The sequence below is a fragment of the Stenella coeruleoalba genome, assembly GCF_951394435.1.
Source record: "Stenella coeruleoalba genome assembly, chromosome: 3".
NCBI lineage: Eukaryota > Metazoa > Chordata > Mammalia > Artiodactyla > Delphinidae > Stenella > Stenella coeruleoalba.
Window position 1 is genome coordinate 110,043,069 of NC_137148.1, and position 25,755 is coordinate 110,068,823.

Sequence of the window (25,755 nt, forward strand, 5' to 3'; positions counted from 1 at the left end):
CGTGTACGTAACTGGGGGGCGGGGCCTCAGGAAGAAAAGCGGCTGACCCGGAGTCTCGCGAGAACATTCCCTCTCAGTTCTCGCGCTGCTTCTTTACTCTCGTAGCGACGAGACCTTTCGAGATCTTCTCCGCCCCCGCTACCGGCGCCCAGGCTGCGGCCGCTGAGCCGGAGCCGGCCTGAGTAGTGTCCTCCGCTGCGGCCCTCCTTCTAACAACCTAGGCTCTTGTGTGGCCCTCCGCACGTCTCCCACTAGCCCCAGTTTCCTGGCCCACGCGGCCCGCTTTACGCGCGCCAGCCCCGCCGGGGTCCGTGTCTTGTCTTGCCGGCCGGACCCGGGCTCGAGCCTTAGCTGTAGCCGGCGCCATGTCGGTGGTGGGCATAGATCTGGGGTTCCAGAGCTGCTACGTCGCTGTAGCCCGCGCCGGCGGCATCGAAACGATCGCTAATGAATACAGCGACCGCTGCACGCCGTGAGTGTGGGCCAGGGTAGCCGCGTGCACTGGGGGTTGGGGGGTGGTGGGGAGGTAGCGCTTGCTCGGGTCTGTGACCCTCGCGGCTTGGGGAACGCGGGCCGGGCAGTCACCTCCGTTCCGAGCCGAGGCTCCGGTGGGTAGTGGACCCCCACTGCGTTTTAGGTCACTAGGGGCCGCGACCCCCCGTGTGGGTCTGCGCCAGGGGCGAGGCCTTTTTTCTGTGGCCCGCCGGCCGAGCGAGGGCTCCGAGTGGGTACTTGGACCAGCGGAGGCTGTGGGTAGGAGCTGGGGGGAAGGCAGGCCCGGGATGTGGGATGGACCGAGATTCTCTTTTAGAGGGCACATAATAGGCCCAGGGCGTACTGACGTCTCAAAAGCCCAGCACAGAGTTGGGAGCTTTGCACACAGCAGGAGCTTAATAAAAGTTTAATTGAACAGGTCTGGCGTCTGCCGGCAGGCGGTAAGACAGTGCAGAGACCGGAGTCCCACGTGAGTGGGGGGTGGGGTGGCGCCCGGAAGAGAGGGAGTCGGAGCACCAGAGATCTCCAGATAGGATTGGCGCGGAAAGATATCAGAAAAGGATTTAATAAAATCGATGCCTTTTGGATACCTTTTGCATTCGCTTTGGTTTTTCACGTCGCTTCAGTATATTGAACTGAATGTTGGGTCATTCTTTGCTGTCATTCTTTGCGCACCTATCCCTAACAGCGTTCCGCTTTCACTGTAATACATTCCAACCAGGGTGTTGGCTGCAATTGTTAATGAATGACTCAGGGGCTCACTTTGACTTTTAGAACCTATGGTAAGTTATGGAGCCAGTATAGACACAGCGCTAAGAAATCATGACTGACCCAGGTCTTTCCTTGGATAGGGTAAGAGTCTTGTACGTAGAGACACCTTTCAATCCATTGTCTTCCTCTTGGACAGAATCTCTTTAAGAAGTTTCTGTTATTTGCTAGGTTCTCATTGTGTCTCATTAAGGGCCTCTGTTTTAAGGCTCGTTTTTCACCCTACCTTTTGTTACACTTCTTGAGCAATTTCTGGCCAACTCGATTGCTCCCTATACCAGACTGATATTAGCTACCCAGAAGACTGACAACATTTCCCTTAAACTTATCAAATTTCTATCCCTTATTTTAGACGTAACCCATTTGCTTCCCGCAAAACCCATCCCAGATCCAAAACCACAGTTTGATGTTCCTTTCTCAATTTTATTTATAGTTTTTAACTAATGAGATATAATTCACATACCATGCAGTTACCCTTTTAAAGTGTACAGTTTGTTTTTAGTGTAGACACAAAACTGTGCAACCATCAACACAATTTTAAAACATTTTCATCATCCCACAAGAGAAACCCTGTACTCATTAGCAGTCACAGCCCAATCCCCAACCCTCCCATCTTAATAGTTTTTAACATTGGGTCTAATTTGTATTTCCAGGGAAGTGTATTGTACAATGAAGTTTTTAAGTATTTAAGCATTAATTTCCTATTTGTTATTTTCCTCTCTGGATCCTAGTTTGCTTCATCTGTAGAGATAGTTTTCCTCAAGAAATTAAGAGGGCTAGAGCACTGAGTTAGGCATGTAACTTTTTGGTCTTTTCCCAGCTAGAATTGAACATACTTTAGCTCCAAAGGTAAGAGAATTCCAAATATTGGAATGAAGTATTCCTGTCCTTTCTTTTAGACTCTTATGACCCCTTTTCTCCTTTAAACAAATAGTAACTACAGCAGTTTTACCATGAATCTCATTATTTGGAACTGAAAGAGTTGTTTCAGAAAAGAATTTAATCTTCCCAGATCACAGTTAAATTTGTCCCAAAGACTATTTGATGGGTGACCAGATACACCATGTAATTGTGATAAGAATATATGTTTAAATACTTAAAAGTAATTTTCCTTACATGTTCCTATATTTCCAGGAACTTAGAGGGATGCCATACATTCAAGTAGTTTTTTTTTTTTTTCCCCCGGTACACGGGCCTCTCACTGTTGTGGCCTCTCCCGTTGCGGAGCACAGGCTCCGGAAGCGCAGGCTCATCGGTCATGGCTCACGGGCCCAGCCGCTCCGCGGCATGTGGGATCTTCCCGGACCAGGGAACGAACCCGTGTCCTCTGCATCAGTAGGCGGACTCTCAACCACTGCACCACCAGGGAAGCCCCCAAGTAGTTTTTGAACTGTGATCTCGATTAGCTTAGATTTCTGTGTTGGAGTCTTTGGCTAAGTAGAACATGGTGGGCAGAAAGGTTGATTTTTTTTTTTTTTAAGTAGTGATTATGGAAGAATGGATTTATATCTCAGAGGTACACAGGGAATGTGAGATAGGTTTGTTTTAGTGTGAGAGTGGAATGAGATGCAGGTTCTGGAGGGCTGGGTATAGTGAAAGTAACTCATTTAAAATTGTGGGTGCAACAGGATTTGAATTCCATTTTTGAGGAGCCAGTTGAGCCTTACCTAGAAGAGACCCTTGCTTTCCCACCAAATTTAGGCTTCCTTTCATTTCAGCAGATAATGAGTAGCTTCTAATATGCCAGCTGTTGTGCTAAGCACTAAAGGTACTCTGATAAACAAGTAAGATCCTGCCATCATGGACATGGCTAGTGGAGAAAACCAGATGCTAAACAAATATGTAATTACTGACTGTGGTAAAGGTCCAGATGGGAAAGTACGGAAAGCAATGACGGGGACCTAATTTAAATTGGATATGGGGTGGTGATGGAAGGTGCTTCTTAAAGAAGTGTCATTTAAGATGAAACGCAGAGGATGAGTAGGGTTTTACCATGGAGGTTCGTGGTGGGAGCGAGGAAGAGTTGTTCCAGGCAGAAGGAATAGCAAGTGAGGAAGAACTGAGGCACACTTGACAGACTGAGAGGATTATAGCCACTTGAAAAAATGCTGTGAATTGAATCTGCAGAGAAGTTAGGCAAGACAGGTTAGATTATGGCAGGGCTTTGTAAATCATGTTAAAGATTTTTATCTAGGTGCTGTGGGAGGTGATCCAATTGATATTTTAAAGATGTGATTGGCTTTTTTATGGAGAACGAATTTATTTGAGAAGGGCAAGAGAAGAAGCCGGATGATGCTTAGGAGGATATTGCAATCATTTGGTCCACGTGGGAGTTTATGTTGCTCTCCACCAGTGTGGAAGCATGGGAGAAAAGTGTGGGCGGCTTAGAGATAAACTTTGGAGTTTTAACTTACGAGTGTCGTGTTGATATTTCATGACCATAGGCTTTGGAATAAGATGGAAAGCCTATTTTTATATTTAGTTGGATTATTACACTAGAAAGAGTACAACCTTAAAGCTTCTTTGGAATAAAAATGTTAACGGACTGCCAAACATTACAGGAGTTAATTGGGCCGTACTGTACAAAATTTATAGGGTAGATATGAGTTACCTAAGAAGATAATTTTGTGTATGAATAGTTATCATTTTCATGGACTTAGTTCCTCATAAAACAGTATATTAGGAATTTGAAGAGATGAAATTGTCTGTTAATAACTGCCCTTGGGAGCAAAAGCTGAAAGTAAGGTGGGTTCTGGCTAACTGGCAGATTAATATCTGATACCTTATTTGTGCAAGAAAAGTGTTCCTCTATGGAGTGAATATCTTTACACGTTGTAGATCTAAGCGCGTCAGGATGACTGGATCTTTTGGTTTCAGTGAATAGGAAAGTTGATTGGTTAACTAAAGCTTCAGATTGCTAACACTTCTCATGTCTAACTGAGGTTATCAAAGTAGTTTCTTAGACTCATTTAAGAACTAAAATACAACTTTGTATATAGAATTGGTAGGTGTAATCTACAGGAACTTTATGTCATCAGGTTCTAAATTGGGTTTCCTAAATTAAAACTTTTTCTGACTTCATAAAATACTTGTTTGCTTTAGCAACAACAACAAAAATAAAGTGCTAAGTAAAATTGTTTCTAATTATTTGCTGTTTGCTGTCTATCCTTGCATAACTTTTTCTAGACTTCTACAAATATATGTGGGGATGTGTGTGCCCATATAAACAAATAGGATCATACTATATTTTGTAATTATTTTCTTTCACTTATATTTTAGACATCTTTCAGAGTCAGTAAATATGAATTTACCTCCTTAAGTACATAATAGTCCATACTATGGCTTTAACATGCTTTCCTCAGATGTTCAGGTTGTTTCTAAATTTTTGCAATTAGAAATAGTCTTCAACAAGTCTTTTATATTTATGTTTACATGTTAATACTTTTATTTTTGTTGGATAGATTTCAAGATGTGAAATTGGTGAAAGGATATATATGCTTAAAATTTCAGTACCTATTGCCAGAATACTTTACAAAAATTTAAGGGATTAATTTACACCAGGAACGTAAGTGATTTCTCTGTTTCACTGGGGTTTGTGAGGATTATGAGTTATATAAAATATTTAGCATAATGCCTGTTACATAGTAAATACTGCCCAATTATTTGCTCATATTGTTATTATTACCTTTTTGTATATTTTATTAATTCTGTTCATTAATGGACCATATATTGGGACAGTAAAATTAAATCTATGGAAGTTTGCCTTTAGGGTTTATCAAATATGTAGCTTTTAATGTGTAAATCTTACTGACTCAGGAGTTTGTGGTTCTTAAGGAACTGCATATCTTGCTAGTATGAGTTGTTTGATCTGTTCGATATCAACTGTTTTGGGTATTTTCTAGCTCTGGGCTAAGGCAGTGACCGTGGGGTAGTCTGATTAACCTAATAACCATTTCCATGCCAGTCTTGCCTGCTTCTCTTATTTGATAGTCTAAATACTATTGTAGGTTCTCTGAAAAACTCATTTTCTTATATTGTTTAAGAAATTGAATTAGAGTAACAGCTGTCTGAATATTCTGAGAGCGGTCCTACACACACTTATAAACGTGAAACTGTACCTTTTAAGGATCCGTGCCGGTTGCAGCTGTTCATAACATCCTATCAGAATATCCATAAATGTTTGGTCAGTGGTATCTTTTACCCAGGAAAGAGAACAACGGCTATTCTCTGGTTTAAAAAGATGATTATTTCTAGGACTTAAAGATTAGAACAGAAAAGTTTTGAACTTGATTTAAATTAACTTTGTGTAATGTCAGCCTGTAATTTGGAATGGAGAAAAGGTAATATCAGTCAAGTAGCAAGTGTCTTGAGTACTGCCATTTTTAGCAGCATTAACTTGGCCTTGTGAAAAGTATAGAGGAAGTGTAAGATAGAGTCCTGCTGTGGAGATGTAATCATTCTAGTTGGAAATATGAATGACGTAAAGCAACAGTAAATAGAATAAGAATAGAGAGTACAATTATGGGCAAGGTTATTAAATATAGACCTTAATTATACAAGTTCAGAGGACAAGTCATATCTGTGGGAGATAGAGTGATAAGGAAAGGCAGGAGTGGGACTTGAGCAAACAGGATTAGAATACATGAAGAAAGGATTGGGACAGTCTGGTGAAGGTATAGAAGTAGGAATAAATCTAGAGGGTTTGGTAGGCAGTACAAAAGTATGTATGGGGACTTCCCTGGTGGTCCAGTGGTAAAGAGTCTGCCTTCCAGTGCAAGGGTTGCGGATTCGATCCCTGGTCATGGAACTAAGATCCCACGTGTAGTGGAACAACTAAGCCCACACGCCACAACTACTAAGCTTGGGCGCCTCAATGCCAGAGCCTGCGTGCTGCAAACTACAGAACCCACGTTCTCTGGAGCCTGCGTGCTGCAACTAGAGAGAAGCCTGTGCGCTGCAAGGAGGATGCAGCCAAAAAAAAAAAAAAAAAAAAGGTTAAAAAAAAAATGTATGTGTGGGACTTGGAGTTTGGTAGTCCTGATTTTGAATCCTGAGCTCTAGTACTAGTTATGTTTCTGGGCACATTAACTTGCCTTTATTCAGTTCTTCATTTACAAAATTGGGTCAGTAATAGTTCTTGTCTTAGAGTATTTGGGAGAATCAAGTGTAGAATGCTTAGCACACTGCCTGGCATATGAAGGCTCAAAAATGAAAGCCGTGGGACAAGGGAGCTTGACCTGCTTGGATGAAAGAGAGGCTTCCTACATAGGGATTGCATGCAGGCTATGTGAAAATTTGGAATTTCCTGGTGAGTGGGAAATAGTATCAATACATATTTCCGTTAAATATCTGTTCCCTATCCAAATCCTGACAGAATCATTCAGACACTGAAGATTTTTTAGAGTGTTTGTTGAGGAGAAACAAACTTAATGGGGGTATTTAGCTTCTCTTTTTAAAAGAATTACTTAATTTATTAGGATTGCATAGCAGTATTTACCTAAATAGTAATGGCCGTCTCTGGTAGGAGGGTGTTGGTTGTAGAGTTACTGATAATCCCTATGTTCTTTTTTACACTTTTCTAATTTTCTACGATGAGCTTGCACTAGAAAGCACGGAATAGGTTCTAGCGTTGGCCCTAAAATTTGACGTAATCTTTTTGGGCCTTTTTCACATTTAAATATTAGATTTCTTTATGTAAGCTTTTACTTTAAAAAACCCTTTCAATTTGTGCTGTTTAACATATCTACCCTCATTCAGTCGTCGTCTTTTTTTTTTTTTGCGGTACGCGAGCGTCTCACTGTTGTGGCCTCCGCCGTTGTGGAGCACAGGCTCTGGACGCGCAGGCTCAGCGGCCATGGCTCACGGGCCCAGCCGCTCTGCGGCATGTGGGATCTTCCCGGACCGGGGCATGAACCCGTGTCCCCTGCATCGGCAGGCGGACTCTCAACCACTGCGCCGCCAGGGAAGCCCTCAGTTGTCCTTTTGAAAAGGAAATGGTAGAACTTTTTATTCCTCATGATTTTAAAGATGGCTGAGTGGGTTTTAGTGGATAGTTTGAGAAGGTGAAGCACAATTTACATAGCAAACTAGTTGGTATATTTTTGGTTTGTTCTGTTTTTTTTTTTTTTTTTCTTTTTTTGTCTGTGCCCTGTGTCTTGTGGGATCTCAGTTCCCCAACCAGGGATTAGACCCAGGCTATGGCAGTGAAAGCCCAGAATCCTAACCACTAGGCCACCAGGGAACTCCCTAGTTGGTGTGTATATATATGTGTGTGTGTGTGTGTGTGTATATATATATATTTTTTTTTTTTTTTTTTTTTGCGGTACGTGGGCCTCTCACTGCCGTGGCCTCTCCCGTTGCGGAGTACAGGCTTTAGGCTTCAGGCTCAGTGGCCATGGCTCACGGGCCCAGCCGCTCCGCGGCACGTGGGGTCTTCCTGGACCGGGGTACGAACCTGCGTCCCCTGCATCGGTAGGTGGACTCTCAACCACTGCGCCACCAGGGAAGTCCCGGTATATATTTTTTGTATGAAACTCAGACCAAGGTTTCATTGGAGATTTAGTAATATATAATGTTATTTATGATGTGCCAGTCTCTGATAAATGTCCTTTAAAAGTGGATCAACAAATTTAATCCTTATAGCAACCATATTACATAGGTGCGGTAATTTCCCCCATTTTAGAGATGAACAAATTGAATTTCAGAGCAGTTAATTAACAGGTCACACAGCTAGAAAGGTAGAGAAGGGATTCATACAGACCCATACTGTCTAATTCTAGAGCCTGAGCTCTTTTTACTGTACATGTGTTCAACTCAATCAAATTGACCATAAAGTGGAAAAGCTAAGGATTCCTTTCTTTAATGTACTAGTTGGCTTGTTATAGAACTTTTTTTAGAATGTAAGAATTATGTAATAATATATTAATGATTTTCTATAATACGATAAGAAAAGTGTGAATTCTGCCCATACTTTGCAAGAGTTATGCCTTGTTTGAGGTGTAATTGCCATATTATGTGGTAAAGATTGATGTTCCATTAGTTACATTTGATTGCTTTGTAAGAAGTTGGGAACTGTTTGTAGTGTGTGCATATATAGACGAATAAAAGGATGAATAATTTGAACTGAGACAAACTTTTATTTAGCTTTTCAAGATATACGAACCATTTCCTATCTATTACTTCTAAGGCAGATGTAGATTTTAAGAGTAAGTAAAAATGTTAACTGACTTCAAAGAGAATATTACCTAGAGCAGCTCCGTACAGTAGAACATTGTGTGATGATGGAAATGTTCTACATTCACATTGCCCAAAGTCCAGTAAGTTTTAAGCCAAGTCTAATAAGTTTTAAGAGGTAGTAACAAGTTTTACTTGAGAGGGATTGGGAAGGCATCACAAGTGTGTGATGTCTCTGGAGAATGAGTGAGATTTAGAAGGACCAGGGCATTTCAGGTGGCAAAAGTGGTAGAGCAAAGCAGGAGGATTGGAAGACTGTTTGACTTGTGTTGGGGCACTGTGTGCTTGAGATTGCACCTGGAAAATGGGGGTGGGGTTGGGATTGTGAGAGGCCTTAGGTTCTACATTACGGAATCTGGACCCTATTTGCTGGTAATGTTTTTGTTTGGAAGGTAATTAGAAGCAAGACAGATTCAGAGTTACCAAGGTAGAATAGGAAATTAACCCTTCAACAGACATACAATAAAGTTGGGAACATTAATTTTTTCATTCTTAGAGCTAGTATTGTTTTGAGGAGATGAAGGCTTGAAAACAGGGCTGCAGGAAACAATGGAAGATAAATAATGTTGGCTTTTAGTTATGTTGGGATTGAGTTATTGGTGGGATGCATGTTAGAAATTCAGATCTGGTGGCTTTTAGAAAGATGTAGGTTTGCATGCATAGGCTAGAAGGAGTGGACAGGGTGAATGGAGTAGGTAAGATTACGGTGGGCAATTTCCTAAAGGGCTGTAATAGGGGAGACATTTAAGTGGTACTCAGGATTTTTTTTTTTTTTAAGTGATAGGTGGTATATTTGCAGAAAGGCTGAGCTTGATACCTGTGCTCTAGAGGGGCTACCCCTCAGCATGTTCTAGGCCCATAGAGCTTAGGGCTCATAGGAAATCTGATGAAATTCCAGGCTGTGTCATTTATTCAGGGCATAGCTGCTTGTAACTTTTCTGGGAGATTGGCTCACAGGGACTCTTGCACCATTGTTTGGAAAGGACCACTGAGGCACAGAGAGGCTGAGCATTCTGCCAGTTTGTACAAGGCTGGTAAGTTTAAGTAAAACAGTTCTACTTAATTAGTAGGTCATCTAGTGCGGTCAGATTTGGACCAAGGCAGTATGGCTGCAGAGCTCTTATTCTTACTCGTTCCACTAAATTCGAAGAATTAGGGGTCCAGGGGGGATAGAGAGAGGGTCAAAGCTAGCTAGAGTGTGAAGTATGGAGAAACGATCTATAGTCCTGACGCCCATTGCTTTCAGATTGTATGACTCTGGACAAATTTACTTATTAATACCTTTTTGGACTCAGTTTCCTCTCCTATAAAGTGGGAATAAGATAGGGTGCTTATGAGGATTAAATGAGATGGTGCATATAGGCAATTTATGCAGTCATTATTATTAAGTAGGAGGAAGAGAAGGCTTTACTAACCTGAGGGAGAAATGGACTCTGGGAAGAGCTTTGTCTTTTGGATTTTTTGGGGGTGGCATGGGTGAATTTGATCTTATTTTAGCTTGAGAGAAATCAGCTACTGGAAAGGGAGATGACAAATATATCCAAGGTTCCAGAGTGAAAAACAGGGGGAAGCATGGAGGCCATGATAGCAAAAACATCAACTCCAAAATAACTGACTTTTTAAGCTTAAACACAGTGTTTTAAAGTGTTTATACCTTTAAGCAAGTTTCAATTTTGCTTTCTAAAATAAGCAGCATATACATCAAACCAGCAGGCAGTGTATGAATTGATTTGGAAGAATGTGTTCAGAAGTGGGAATGAAGTTCCTTGTCAGAAATTGAGTCTTTAAAAAAAAAAAAAAGAAATTGAGTCCTTGGAAACTAGTTCTAGAAAAATAACTTTTTATGTATTCAATATTCACAATAGGACAAGCGTTGTTTTCAGGGTTTATAGACTATTCTCTTGGTGAAGTTATGAGCTGTTCTAAACACAAAGAACATTTTATTGATGTATTGATATGAGGGTATACTATTTTATATTGGAATTTTGAACACCAGACTTGAAGAATTAGAGGACAGTGGAGACTGGTTAGTCCACCTCTCTCCAGTATTTCAGACAGATGGTCATACCAAACTTGTACTTCAACATCTAAGTGATGAACTCCCATTATTCTAAGAAGCAGCGCATTACATGGACAGTTTACTCAGTAGAAAGGTCAAAATCATAGACTTACTGTGTGCAGTTAACAAAAATAGGGCTTTTCGGCTAAGCAGATTTTTTTGCTGTGCTGCGAGGCTTTTGGGATCTTAGTTCCGTAAACAGGGATCGAACCTTCCCCCCCACTGCAGTGGGAGCGCGGAGTCTTAACCACTGGACCACCAGGGAAGTCCTTGCCTGCTTTGGTTTTGGATGTAATAATTGCAGTAAGGTTTGATGTTTAAATGTTTGTTTTGTCTTCTAGGGCTTGCATTTCTTTTGGTCCTAAGAATCGTTCAATTGGAGCAGCAGCTAAAAGCCAGGTAGAACTTTGTTTTTCCCTAAAGTGACTTTCTTCTGTGGTTTGTCCATCCTTCCCATTCAGCAAGTATTTCAGTGCCCATTATGTGCCCACCACTGTGAGCCCCTGGGTGTACAACTGAGAGATGAACCTGATCCTTCTTAACGTACTTGAGTGAGAAGCAAATAGCTTTTTAAAATAGCATGAACATGTATAATCTGTTTAATGCAAAGTGCTAGGATGTTTGCTTGTTCCTGGGTATTTTATTTTTTAAATTTTTTCCTGGGTATTTTATTTTATTTTATTTTTTTGTGGTACGTGGGCTCCTCACTGCTGTGGCCTCTCCCGTTAAGGAGCAAAGGCTCCGGACGCGCAGGCTCAGCGGCCATGGTTCACAGGCCTAGCCGCTCCGCGGCATGCGGGACCCTCCCGGACCGGGGCACAAACCCACGTCCCCTGCATTGGCAGGCGGACCCTCAACCACTGCGCCACCAGGGAAGCCCTTTCCTGGGTATTTTAAATGCTCGTTAAAGTGTCTTGTTCTGTCTTCATCATATTCATATTTAAGGTCAGTGTTGATCAAGGTTCTCAAGGAAGGAAAACATACTTGTAGAAGCACACTTACCATTAGTTTACTTTTAAACCAGGAACCTGACATATTTGCTGGTTCCTCTGTAACCAGAGCAGCAGAACCTGAAGAGTTCTATTTCCCTGAGTGTCTGAGGTTGCTGTAAAATTAAGGAGTTGCATGTTAGATGTTTTAATAGTTCAATCTGGAGCAACGTATAGAATGAATAACTGTTTCTTTTTCTGGACCAGGCAGCGCCTAAGATTTATAAGCCCAAGAAAATTGTGCTTGGCCAATTTAATTAAATTGGGTGTTTTATAATCTCATTTTCAGAAAGTTCAACATGTTTTAGGAGACAGTAGATAGCAAGTACAGAGCTGTTTTGAAACGTCTTTCCTTCTAAAAGTCCAGTGAATTCTTCCTGTTTTTAAACTTGCTTTCATTATTGAGAATAGTTATTGTACTAAACTGGCTGCCTAGTTCTAGGTTGACATAGTTATTGTGATACTGAGTTTCTACTTGGCAGCTTACTGAAACAGGGCCTGACTTTGGAGCCCTCATATTGTTTTACAAAAGAACTTCTGTTTGTGCCTTTTGACATTGCTGATGCAGAGGAGCTCTGCTGTTCTTCCTTGGGACTTGTTGCACTTAACTTCTGCATTGGGAAGAGGAGCCTATAAGTCTTAAGCAGAAGTTCATTCTGAAATTTTTTGAATGTCCTTTGCCAGCATTTTTTCCCATAAATTATAATACTTTATTCTAGAGAAATTAGAAAATATAGATGTAAAAGTGTGAGGAATTTAGAAGTTAGCATACTACCATTATCCAAAAATCACTGTTAATATCTTAATGTGTAACCTTTTGTACTCTTTCTAAGCATATAAATGTTTTTCTCCCCACCCCAAGAAAGTGACATCATATCATATAGATACTTGTCTCCAGACTTCTAAAATAATATTAACCATTGTATGGATATGCCATAATTTATTTACCCATTCTCCTGTCATTTACCCTCTAGGCTCTTTGCAGTTTTCTGCTGTGATAAATAATGCTCTATCAGTTTATTTGCATTAGCTTTGTGGGCTTAGTGTCATCTTTTTTTCCATTATGGTAAGTTTTCTTCACTAGAATAACTGAATTGATACATACTGCCAGATTGGCCCCTGGAAAGTTCAAATAACAAACTACGGGTAGTTTTTAAAAGATAAAAATTATTTTATGTAAATGTTTGTTAGAAGTTTAAGAACAGAGAATACTTTTATAAGGGTAATGACCTGTCTTCATGAGGAAGTAAGGCAATCTGGGCTCCGGTCCTAGCCCTGCATGTGACCTGTACAGGTCCCTCACTCCTCACTTCACAAGCTAGCAGGCATCGTTCAGAAAGGTTTAGTGCTAAAGAAAACTAACTCAGAAGGAAAATGATTCTAATTTAATCCTGAGATTGTTGAATTTTTTTTTTCATAATTTCATTGCTATTAGTCTTTCCACTCTTTGACTCTGATACACTTTTTCTTAGGTAATATCCAATGCAAAGAACACAGTCCAAGGATTTAAAAGATTCCATGGCCGAGCATTCTCTGATCCATTTGTGGAGGCAGAAAAATCTAAACTTGCATATGATATTGTGCAGTTGCCCACTGGGTTAACAGGTATAAAGGTAAGGTTTTCAAGATAATACCTTAATGATTGAAATACAGGTCATTGTATATTATACCATTCTACTTTCAAGTTGTAATGAAAATGGTTACAAATGCTTTGGAAAGTCTTTTGCTAGTAAAGACCATTGGCAGTTTTTGAATAATCTGGATTTTATTTGGGAGTCATAGGTGGCACTGTTAATAGGGGTTGGACAGATAGGTGGTAATGATGTGAAGTTGCTACTTGTCTTGTTGACTAATGCAGCAGTCTTGCTGGTATGATTTTAGTGAATGACTTCCGGAGGAGCAGGCAAAGAAATCAACACTTTAAAGTCACCGCCAGATATGTGGTCATACTCTTGACAGTAGGATTGGAAAGGTGTTGTTCTTTTGGGGAAAATGGAGTTTAGTCTTTGCTATCTCTGCACCATCTAGGAGAGTCTCTTTGTGAAGCATGCAGTGAACTGATCATACAAAAAAGATTAGAGGCTGAGGGATGGGTACGGTGAACACATTTGTCTCTCTTGCACTCAGGTGGTAAGAGGAATCCAGAAGGTTGTTTGAGCTTTTCAGGCAACTGAGTTTAGAGAGAGGAAATGTGGTGTTTGAGACACCCCATTTGTAGAAATAAGGATCATGGGAACAGGTTCAAAATCCAAGAGATGATGAGAATTGTGGGGAAAAGGTAGTTAATTGTGCCATTGTAGCTGAGAATTCAGTTGAATTTGGAAGTGAAGAATTTTGATAACTGAAAAATGATCACGGGTTTACTTATGGTATTTTCAGCAATAATTTTAGTACAGTTTGAATGGGCCTGCTAATGGATAAATATGGAGTGCAGAGGAGGAAAAAAGGAAAGGGAGCTGAGGAAATGGGGGATACTTATAGTCAAGAAAGAAATAGGATGCGTATTGGCAGATTTAGTCAGAAGCGTTACAAGTGCCAAAGGAGAAAGAGACTAGGGAGAAGACCTGGGAACAAGTGGATCCAAGTATGAGCTTGGAGGAATTGACAAAGACTTAAATGAGGGAAGAAGAGGTAGCTTTGAAAGAGGCTCACTGGGAGGGTTATTTTCCGATCTTTATCATGCAATAAAGTGAGACACTGTTAAATTCTAAACCAGAATAAATTATGGTTGGACTGGGGAGTGAGAAGGTGGTGTTCAGGTTGAGTTGGAGCAGGAACTAAAAGAAGAAAGTGACATTTTCTGGTCTGGGTTGTACTTGGGGAGTATGGGCATGTGGAATAGGACCTTATCTTACTTAGGCAGTCTTTTCAACATTTAAAGTTTGTAACTGTTGTCAAAGTTGCATACCTTTATCCAGGTTTAGGATATCTTGAAGCTTTGTTTGTTGTTTATTCTTTAATTCAACACGTATTTATTGTGTCAAGTTTGTCCTCCGTGTTGGGGCTATGACAGTGAACAAATCTGACAAAAACCATTGCGTTAGATTGGATCCTAATTGGGACGATGATCATAAAGTCAACACAGTAAACAAAGTAAAATACACACAGTACGTCAGATGGTAAAATAGTTTCCACCACCAGATCCCTTTATGGAGGGACAGTGTGGGTCATAGTGAGCTATACCAATTTGCTTCTGCCCAGGTAATTGTCTTCAAGTTTTGTTGGTGGTCACAACGTGCCATTTACATAGTGGTCCTCATCTCCAGGTATCATGCTTGACAAGCATATTAAAAAGCTAAAAGTGACCTTCAAGTTGTTTTCGCTTCTAAAACTAGCTTTCTTAATTCCTTCCTGAGTTAATGTTCCATTGATGATTTAGAGATTATTCATTTTAGGTTTTTAGGACATGAAGAAGTATTAAGTTTAGATCCTTTTGGTTTTTTATTGCAGGTGAAATACATGGAGGAAGAGCGAAATTTTACCACGGAGCAAGTGACTGCCATGCTTTTGTCCAAACTGAAGGAGACAGCGGAAAGTGTTCTTAAGAAGCCTGTTGTGGACTGTGTTGTTTCGGTGAGTTTGATCCCTATACATTATTGGGATCTTGCATGAAGAAGCAGAAAGAAGAAAGCTATTAATTGAAAATAAAATTGCTTTTTGTCTTAGGTGGTAATGGTTATTTTAAGAATTCATCAAACTAGTTCTCATATTCTTGAATATTTTTTTCTGCCCCCTAGTTTTTGCTCATGATTCTGTTATTCTGTCTGTTTAAAGGCTTATCTCAGCCCACTTCTTCCTGGATTCCTTCTAGCACCTAGCATAGTGCCTGGCACATGGTAGACACATGTTTGTTGAATTAGTTGAATACTCTCAGTTAGAAATGCTGTTTTTTTCTTCATTTCTATCTCTGTATCTTTGCTGTTTTTGTATCTAGCACTAAAGGCAAGGCAGCAGTAGACTTGATCTTGTCTTTTCCATTTCCCTATTTAGATGGAAGCCTGGCTGTTTGTAGCTTTGTGCTTGTAGTATGGTGAAGTCCATAGGGACTGTTGAAATTTGGGTGGTTGTATTGGCCTTTCCAATGAATCTCCTCATTCTGCCGCTGTTATCTGATATTTTAGCTCTTTGGCCTCCTATGCCTTTTAAAATTTTTGTTTATTAAAAAAAATTTTTTTTGAAGTATAGTTGATTTACAGTGTTGTGTTAATTTCTTCTCTACAGCAAAGTGATTCAGTTACACATATGTATGTTCTTTGCCATTATGGTTTGTCACAGGATATTGGATATAGTTCCCTGTGCTGTACAGTAGGACCTTGTTGTTTACTGGCATCTTTTGTCTTAATTTTGGTGCATTGGTTGTCAAAGCAAGCACTGTTAGGTGGCTTATTTCACCTCACAGTTTTTTGACTGATGGATTCCTTGGTTCTAGGCTATCTAGTAAAGTAGTACTGACATTTGTCAGGAAGAATTGGCTTATGGCTCATAACCCACATTTTGGAGATGCAAAGAATAAGAATGCTACTTCCCTTAAAGAGCTCAGATTCAATACAGGCACTGTATTTCTTAGATGGTTTCTGCCTTCCCCCAAATCTCTGTTGGACTTGGTGATTTGTCCCCATTTCCCCCCATCTACCGCCCTAACTTTGATTCTGAATTTTGCTCCATGTAGAAGTAAAAAATTTTTTTTATTTTTTTTCCCTCCCCGGAATGCGGGCCTCTCACTGCTGTGGCCTCTCCCGTTGTGGAGCACAGGCTCCGGACGCGCAGGCTCAGCGGCCATGGCTCACGGGCCTAGCCACTCCGCGGCATGTGGGATCTTCCCAGACCGGGGCACAAACAAGTGTCCCCTGCATCGGCAGGCGGACTCTCAACCACTGCGCCACCAGGGAAGCCCTAGAAGTAAAATTTATGTAAAATGGCAAGACTGCCTGAGTGGCTTTTCCAGCTTTTGGGATCAAGTTAAAAGGTGATGAATTAAGTTATGTGTTGGGGGTCCTCAAGAGTTTTGGTGATTTGATAGGAGAATTTACAGGACTCAGAATAAAGCCATATTCACGGCTAAGATTTATTATAGTGAAAGGATGCAAAATAAAATCAGTAAAGGGGAAACATACATGGACAATGTCTGGAGGAAGCCAGATACAAGCTTCCAAGAGTCACCTTCCATTGGAGTCAGACCAGAAGTGCTTAATTCCTCCAGCAGCAAGTTGTAACAAAACGTATGAAATGTCATACACCAGCAAAGTTCTGCCTGAGCCTTGGAGTCCAGGATTTCTATTGGAGGTCATTCACATAGGCATGTTATGCCTTGCATGTACCGAAATTCCAGACTTCCAGAAGCAAATTAAGTGTAAAGCATAAACTACATTGTACAGTTTAGGCACAGTGAACCACTCTTATAATTTAGGGAAATTTTTCTGTTGATTTAGGGAACTATTTATCATTCAGATTCCTAGATGCAGAAAAGGGCCAACCTTGCCATCGGGCCTAAGGATAGTGGTCTCTGGCCTCTGTGAACTCTTTTCTGCACAGTCTTCTCTGCACAGTCATTGCTCTAGATTTTGGTACTATGGTATATCTGATTGCTATGTAAATAAGGCCTGGGTGGATTTTGCTTTATTTATAAACTGATTATTGTTAAAATATAAGCTTTATTTTTGGGGGAAGGTAATAGTAGCCCTCGTGTTCAAATCAAATGAAATGTGTAAAAGGGTATATGGGAAGCTTTAGCACATCTGTTACCTAGTAAAGTAGATTTTCCTTCCTAGAGGTTACCAGTTTTACCACCCTGTTACAGATCTTTCCAGAGGTTTTTATGTACCCAGGCAAATATGTATAGGTCCTTTTTTACTTTCATTTTTCTTTTAGTATATTTTGGACAATTTACCTTATATATGTTCCATAGCAGTAAAGAGGTGCTTCGTTCCTTTTAGTGGAGCAGTGTCGCAGTTTATGTGTACCATAATCTGTTTAACTAGTCTCTTTTTGTTGGACATCCAGGTTGCTTCCAGATTTTTTTTTTAATTGCAAAGAATACTACAATGAGTAAACTTTAACAAGTATCATTTTGCTCTTATGTGATAAGTTTGTAGGTTATAGGCTAAATTCCTAGAAGTGCAGTTGCTGGGACAAAGGATATGTGTATTTTAAACTTCAACAGCTGTTGTTTAATTGCCCTTTAGAGAATTTGTGCTGATTTACACTTATATCAGATGCCTGAGAGGGCTTGTTTGACCACAGCCTCACCAGCACAGCTTATTGGTATATTAAATAATTCTGATAGATAAATAATCATAGCAAAGTGTGTGTGATTTTAATGCTGATATTTACTCTTTAGGTAAGCTAGAACATTTTAAAATTTATGAACCATTTTGTATTTTGCTTTTTGTGAAATGTTCCTATCCTTTCCTCATTTTATTTTGAGTGTATGGTCTTTATTTTGATTTGTAGTTCTTCGAATATTAGAGAGTTTAACTCTTTGCTGTTTTATGATGTGAGTAGCAAATATTTTTCCCCATTTGGTCATTAGAATTTTTTAATGAGTCAAATGTATCAACCCCCCTCCCCGCCTTTTTCTTTTCTTCTCTTCCCCAGCAAAACATTCTCTTATTTTTATCTCAGCAGATGTTCTCATTTGGCACCTGACATCAAACCAAAGACCTTAGTTCGGTGGGCTGAGACCATTTGTAAACTTAGTGTTTGTAGGTCTCAGTGCCTATGAGCATCAGAGCACCTACCCTCCCTCTGATCCCTTAGGGATGCCTAAATCTGTCTCAGTGTGCTAACAGTGCTGGCCACAGGGTGGTGGAAAAGTCGTGGCACTGCCATCTGCTGGGATAGGAACCCAAGCTGCGCCTTGAAAGCAAGTTCTTTTCAAGTCTCCAGAGAGAGTCCCAATTATGCTTATTCAACATACTCTTGTCTGCCTGGGCTGGAATGAAGAAAGGACCATTTTCCCCAGTGGCACAGGGGAGGATTCACAAGCTGGTTTACACTTTTTAGAGCTCAAGCATCTAAGGAAGTCTTGTCTTGGGGGCTGGAGCAGTGCGCTTCCAGGTCAGTGCTGCTACCCAGGGGAAACCCCAAGTCCAGCTTGGCAGCCTTTGCACAATGGGTACTTTCCCAGGATCCATGAAAATATTCAGAGCTCATCAGAACATTTTACTTATATGCAGTTTACAACTGTCAGAGGAGTTCAGGACTGTCTGGCCTGGGACTCTTATCAGGATCTCATTTTAGGATTAGTTATTCAAAGCATGAAATAAAGGGGAATACTTTTTTTTTTGCCATACCATGTGGCATGTGGAACTTCCCCGACCAGGGATCGAACCTGTGCCCCCTGCAGTGGAAGTGCGGAGTCTTAACCACTGGACCACCAGGGAAGTCCAAGAGGGAATACATTTTAAGGATCAAGGCTGCTCTTTGTAGCCCTGCTGAGGCAACTATTTCAGACATGATCAGTACAGAGAAAAGTGGGTACTCAGCAGGGCACAGGTGGCTTTCAGACCCAGACTTCTTCAGTGGTGTGGTTGAAGAGGGACTTCAGCTTGGGCATTCTGTCAATAGCTTATCCTCTGCAAGGCTGGTTGACCCAGCAGGTGCAGGTCAAGAGCAGCTTCAGGAGAATGAAGACTAGAGACTTGATCAGGTCAAAGGAGAGCTCTCGAGTCTGCTCCACCAGCTTCTGGCATAATAACATCTTGAAAATGAACTTGAGGCTAAGAACTCTAAGGACCCAGAAAAGGCTGAGCATGGCCAGCTGCTTCTCTCTCCCCGTCCTGGAAGAGATGCACGGAGATGATAGTGGGGAAGTAGGTGCTGAGCCTGTTAGCGGCGAAGAAGGGCACAGACACGTTTCACCAGGAGAGGCTTGGAGCCAGGCTGTCCACACGCAGGGTCAGTAGCACAGAGAACACCAACAGGGCCAGCCAGGTGCACGAAGATCTTGAAGGTAGTGAAACCCAGCCACTGTTGGCGAGAAAAGCATCACGCAGGTTGAGCGAGCCAGGGACAGCTGTACGTCCCACCCACCGGGCTGCGCCTCCAGTCCCCACGGGCCTCACTGATGTCTGCCGTTGTTGCTGCCAGGCGAGCGAGAGGCAGCGAGCAGCCCTGCCCGCTGCAGCCCTTGGCCCAGGTGTGCCACTGATCTCCCGGCCCCGGCTTGGGACCCAGCACTGGCCACTGGCGGACTCCCGCCTTGACCTGCCGGTTCTTTTGGGTTTTGTGTTATATTTAGAAAATTCCATCTTTTCTTTGACGGTAAAGATTCCCTTTTATTATGGTACTCATGATTTTTAAAAAACATTTAAAATTTTGATTTGAAATATATTTTGGTATTAGGTGTATAGTAAGGATACAACTTTATTATTTTTTCTGTATGGCTGTCCATTTGTCCCAAGACCACTGAATAGTCCAGCTTTCTCCTACTGGTTTGAAATACTTCCTTGGTCATATACAGAATAAATTGCTGTAAGTATTTGAGGACGTTTCTGGATTTTACTGTTGTTTGACAGGTATATTTTAAATGAGGGATCTCCATAATACAGTAAACTTTCAAATTTTTTTATAGGTTCCTTGTTTCTATACTGATGCAGAAAGACGGTCAGTGATGGATGCAACACAGATTGCTGGTCTCAATTGCCTTCGATTAATGAATGAAACTACTGCAGGTAAGAGATTATTAACTGAAATTCTTGACTTACTCCATCTTGAAGGTTGTGAAATCTTAAAACCCTAGGGTTTCTTGTTCCCTGTTTTGCTTGGAGCACTTACCACCTGTGTGTCATAGTATTTTTGGATACTCTGTCACATTCTGTGAAGAGTTCACCTGAGAAGTGCTTTTTCTGTATCCTCATAGCACTTACTTTGGTATTTAATTGCATGCTTGTTTGGGAAGGAACGCATTTATTGTGTGTTTGGAGTATTGCTTTGGTTTAAATATTGGGTTTTTCTCCAGCTTGTGGATTGGTGGAGTTACAGGGGTGGGGTATAAAGCAACATCTCAGGGGGTAGAATATATGGGAATGTTGAGATGGCACAAGGATGGTAGAAGCATGGGAAGAAATGTTTGGAGAAGTGGAGGAAGTGGTTTTGGGAAAAATTGTCAAAGTTGTTGGAATTGGAAACGTAAGGAAGCCTAAGTGAATGTCGGCATTTAACTATTTGAAGTTAGTGTTCTTCATGAATAAATCATGCAGAGCTTATAAAGATTTTGAGTCTTTCATGGATCTGTATACAGAGTCTGTTTTTTCCTACTTAAATGAATTTTAAGTTTAGTACTTAAATGATAACATGTTGAATTTTTTTCTTATTGTGTAGTTGCTCTTGCATATGGAATCTATAAACAAGATCTTCCTGCCTTAGAAGAGAAACCAAGAAATGTAGTTTTTGTAGACATGGGGCATTCTTCTTATCAAGTTTCTGTATGTGCGTTTAATAGAGGAAAACTTAAAGTAAGTATATTTTTTCCAGAAGACTGTATTACAAGTGTATGTTAATTAGGAATTTATGAGAGACAACTTAAAATAATTGGTTAAAGAATTTTGTTTCACTAGTGGAAACTTGGTATGAGCCATCTGAACCTGGAATTAGGTAGGTAGGGGTTGGGTGGAAGTTGTAAGCCCAAAATAATTTATCAAGAGTTGACATGGTATGAAGCAAAGAGCATAGACCTTGAGGAAGAAACTCTTAGAGTCCTGAGCCTATTTTTCTTACCTATAATGTGGGGAAAATAATGCTTGCCTTGCAAGCTTACTAGGAGGAATCTTTAACATGTAGTCCCTTCATATATCTTACACTGAGGATTGAGGAGATGATAAACGTATTCTCTTAAGGTTTTGAGTGGTCTGGGAACAGGATGGAGTGACTAGAACTTGGGTGGCCGAAAGAAACCAGACTAGGAGTGATATTCTACATGTCTGGAGACATTAGAGCTCTGGAGAAAGCAGTTTTGTACACAGAGAAGTCTAACAGTGTTAATGGCAGAGAGGGACCAGAGGGTGATCATAGTCACAGTTGAAAAAATTTTTAAAAAATATGTATACACATTTCCTGTATTAGTCTCTTTATTAAGGTCAAATTTATATAGAGTAAAAGGTATAGATTTTAGGTGTTCAGTGAGGGTTTTTTTTAAATTTATTTTTTAAAATTGAAGTATAGTTGATTTACAGTGTGTTAGTTTCAGGTATGTAGCACAGTGATTCAGTTATACATATATATTCTTTTTCAGATTCTTTTTCCCTTATAGGTTTTTACAAAATATTGAGTATAGTTCCCTGTGCTATGCAGTAGGTCCTTGTTGGTTATCTATTTTATTTATAGTAGTGTTAATCCCATCCTCCTAATTTATCCCCCCGCCCTTCCCCTTTGGTAACCATAAGTTTGTTTTCTATGTCTGTGAGTCACAGTCAAATTTGGTGGTATATGCTAGTTCCTCAGTGGGATATAAAATCAGTTCTCTGGCTTGGTGATTTTATCTAGAATTTGCTTAAGAGCCAAGGATATTTTGAGTATTTAATTATTTGGGTTCTGTATCAAGGTTCTTAGTGCCAAGTCTAATTCTGCTTCCAATTTAGGAGTTGGTCGAGTGGACTACCTATCCCAAAATAAGTACTTGTTAGGTTTGGAGGGCATTTTGAGTTTCTGTTACAATCCTGCTTCTTTGAAAACTGGGCTTGCCTCTGCTTTATATTCTGATTTGTTTCTATGGTTTATGTTTTTTTTTTTTAGTACAAATCTTTGGGATGGTTGGGAAATAAGAGGTTCACGATTTTTACAGATATGAATGATGGACCAAGTGTTATTCTCACTTTTTAAGCTTTACTTTTATCCATAATAGGATTATTTCTAAATTCCATTTTGTACTCTCATTTTTTAACTTTAATTATTTATTTTTAATTTTATTTATTTATTTTTGGCTGCATTGGGTCTTCGTTGCTATGCGCGGGCTTTTCTCTGGTTGCGGTGAGCGGGGCCTACTGTTCGTTGCAGTGCCCGGGCTTCTCATTGTGGTGGCTTCTTTTGTTATGGAGCCAGGGCTCTAGGTGCACGGGCTTCAGTAGTTGCGCGGCATGTGGGCTTAGTTGCTCCGCAGCGTGTGGCAGCAACATTGGCATTGTTGCTCCCTGCATTGGCAGGTGGATTCTTAACCACTGCGCCACCAGGGAAACCCTCTCACCTTTTTCGACAGAAGATACTGGCCATAATTTAGTCTTGTCTTTGAGTCAAAGTGATGTGTATTAGTTTCTGCTTCATTATCAGCTGTTACTTGTCAGTTTTCCAATTATAATTAAAACTTAATTATCAAAATACTTATTATAAAATCAAATTTTGGAACATTTATGTATAAAGAAAAGACATTCATGATCTTACTACAGTTTGGTGTATTTCATTCTAGTCTTTTATGAAAACAAAATTGGAATTACACAGAACTGTGTCTTGTCTTTTTTTTTTTTTTCCTCTCCTATGAGTTCACTTATTAAGAAAAACTTCCTGAGGACATTTAACATTCTTTGAAGAGATTGTTTTAAGGGTGTGGGTCATCACTTATTTAGCCAGTCTTCTATTATTGGATCTGATTAGATCTAGTTTGCTTCTAATCTGCCAGAGATTTGGAAAAGGATAACCTAACCTAATTAGTCTTCTATGTTGAATAGAAACAGATAGCTGTGACTTCGGACTTTAGCATATTTTCTGGTAGTAAATTGCGTAGAACTAAATAAGCCTTTGGTATTATTCACAGTTTTGTGGTAGCAATAAAACTAGAACTGTACATGACATGTTAGTGTATTGGGCCTTGAATTATAATTGTTGCTTGGAGTCAGATTGGTGTAGTGGAGAAGGCATAGGTTTTGGAATTGAGGTTGGGTTTTGAATTCTATTTCTACCACTTAATAACTTTGTGACCTGTGACCTATCTGATCTATCTAGGTCTTTGTATCATCTGTAAATTGGGGATTGCAATGTCTCTTTCCATAGTGGTTGTAACCATGATTAAATGACACATGCGCATTGCCTTGTTTCAACCTTAATGTCCCTTCTCGCCTTTTTATTACAGTTTACCAGTTAAATATATACCATGATAAAATTTTAAATTGGTTAGTTTTTGAATTAATTATATTTTTTTCAAAGGTTCTGGCCACTGCATTTGACACAACACTGGGAGGCAGAAAATTTGATGAGGTGCTAGTAAATCACTTCTGTGAGGAATTTGGGAAGAAATACAAGCTAGACATAAAGTCCAAAATCCGTGCATTATTACGACTGTCTCAGGAGTGTGAGAAACTCAAGAAATTGATGAGTGCAAATGCTTCAGACCTTCCTTTGAGCATCGAATGTTTTATGAATGATGTTGATGTATCTGGAACTATGAATAGGTAATCATATTAATATTTTGGTGGTAAACTGAACTGTGATGTTTCTCTACTTATATTAGCCTTAATTAGCTAATTGTTGAAATTATATGGATGTTATATAACTTCAGTTCTATAGGTAAAAATCAGAGGCCATTCAGGATCTTGCCTTTATTTTATTTTAAAAAAAAAGTATTTATTTATTTATTTTTATGTTTGGCTGTGCTGCATGGCACATGGGATCTTAGTTCCCTGACTTGGGTTCGAACCCGCACCCCCTGCATTGGAAGCGCAGAGTCTTAACCACTGGACCGCCAGGGACGTCCAGATATTGCCTTTGATGTGAAGGCTGGGTTTGGTTAGTCTAATAATGTAGACTATTTCCAGGAAATTGGCAGTTCCTTTACATGTGCATGTATTACACGTGAGTTACCAGTTTTCATAAATTCAGGGCAAAGTGCTTTAGTGCAGGATTAAACAATTTGCTTTAGTCATTGATTCAGAAATTGGTGGTTTTGAGTAGTTCAGTATCACTTGAGGACAACGGGTCTTTTTGTATAATACTACAAGAATTCTGGGTAACTGACATTTCAGGGCTATCCTCAGAAATACCCAGAATGCTTCTGTTATCTGGTTAGGTTGCTTGGATGTTCTTTAGTATGTGAACTCTACTGGTAGAATTCAGGCAAGACTGATGGCTTGTTTGGAGAAGGGTGGCCTGAGCCATCTTCAGAAAATTGTGATGGAGTCAGAATTGCTTTTAATCTGCCACAATTAGATTACTGTGCCTAGTAACCAGATTTGTAGTCACCTCTCTCTTCTACTTGAAAGTGATGGTTTTCATTATTATTAAACAGCAACTTTTTGTGTATCTATGATGTGTTAGGGGGAATCATACAGTATGTGTTTGGCTTCTTTTGTGTCTGGCTTCTTTAACTTAATGTTTCCTAGATTCATGTATTAGTACCTCATTGCTTTTTATGGCAAATAATACTACATTTGTGTGGGTATATCACATTTTATTTTTCCATTCATCAGTTGATGGACATTTGGGTTTCCACCTTTTAGCTATTGTGACGAGTGTTTCTATGAACATTCATGAACAGGTTGTTTGAGTATCTTGTTTTCAGTTCTTTTGGGTGTATAACTAGGAGGGGAATTGCTGGGTCATGTGGTAATCATATGTTTAGCTTTTTGAGGAATCACCAAGCTATTTTCAACGTGTCCAGTGCATCTCTAGTGGCAGTGCACACTTCTCTTCTAAAAGCTCAGAAGGGACTTACTTCCCTGGTGATGCAGTGGTTAAGAATCCGCCTGCCAATGCAGGGGACAAGGGTTCGAGCCCTGGTCCGGGAAAATCTCACATGCCGTGGAGCAGCTAAGCCCATGCACCACAACTACTGAGCCTGCGCCCTAGAGCCTGTGAGCCATAACTGACCCCTCATGCCACAGCTACTGAAGGCTGTGTGCCTAGAGCCCATGCTCCGCAACAAGAGAAGCCACTGCAATGAGAAGCCCACGCACCGCAACGAAAGGGTAGCCGCCTGCTCCCTGCAACTAGAGAAAGCCTGTGTGCAACAACGAAGACCCAATGCAGCCAAAAATAAAAAAAAATAAATAAATTCATTAAAAAAATAAAAGCTCAAATACTTATTTCACATAAAAATGAGTAAAATATAGAGTTATCATATGATTCAGCAGTTCCACTCCATACCCAAGAGAAATGAAAGCACATTTACACAAAAATTTATATATAAATGTTCTTAGCAGCACTACTTATAATACCCCCAAAATGGAAATGACCCAAATGCCCATCAACTGATAAAATAAACAAAATGTGATATGTCCATACAATGGA

The 25,755-nt window shown here is 40.2% G+C and overlaps 1 protein-coding gene across 1 annotated transcript in view; it reads left to right on the plus strand.

The window, feature by feature from the left end:
- Positions 1 to 82: 82 nt before the first annotated feature.
- HSPA4 (heat shock protein family A (Hsp70) member 4) overlaps positions 83 to 25,755 on the plus strand; it is a 42,689-nt gene continuing 17,016 nt past the window's right edge. Inside the window, exons 1-7 of the mRNA XM_079918970.1 lie at positions 83 to 472; positions 10,897 to 10,954; positions 13,017 to 13,157; positions 14,995 to 15,117; positions 20,117 to 20,216; positions 20,866 to 20,999; positions 23,677 to 23,921. Of these exons, the coding sequence (XP_079775096.1) occupies positions 366 to 472; positions 10,897 to 10,954; positions 13,017 to 13,157; positions 14,995 to 15,117; positions 20,117 to 20,216; positions 20,866 to 20,999; positions 23,677 to 23,921 (908 nt within the window). The 5' untranslated portion in view covers positions 83 to 365. The remainder of the gene's footprint in view (positions 473 to 10,896; positions 10,955 to 13,016; positions 13,158 to 14,994; positions 15,118 to 20,116; positions 20,217 to 20,865; positions 21,000 to 23,676; positions 23,922 to 25,755) is intronic.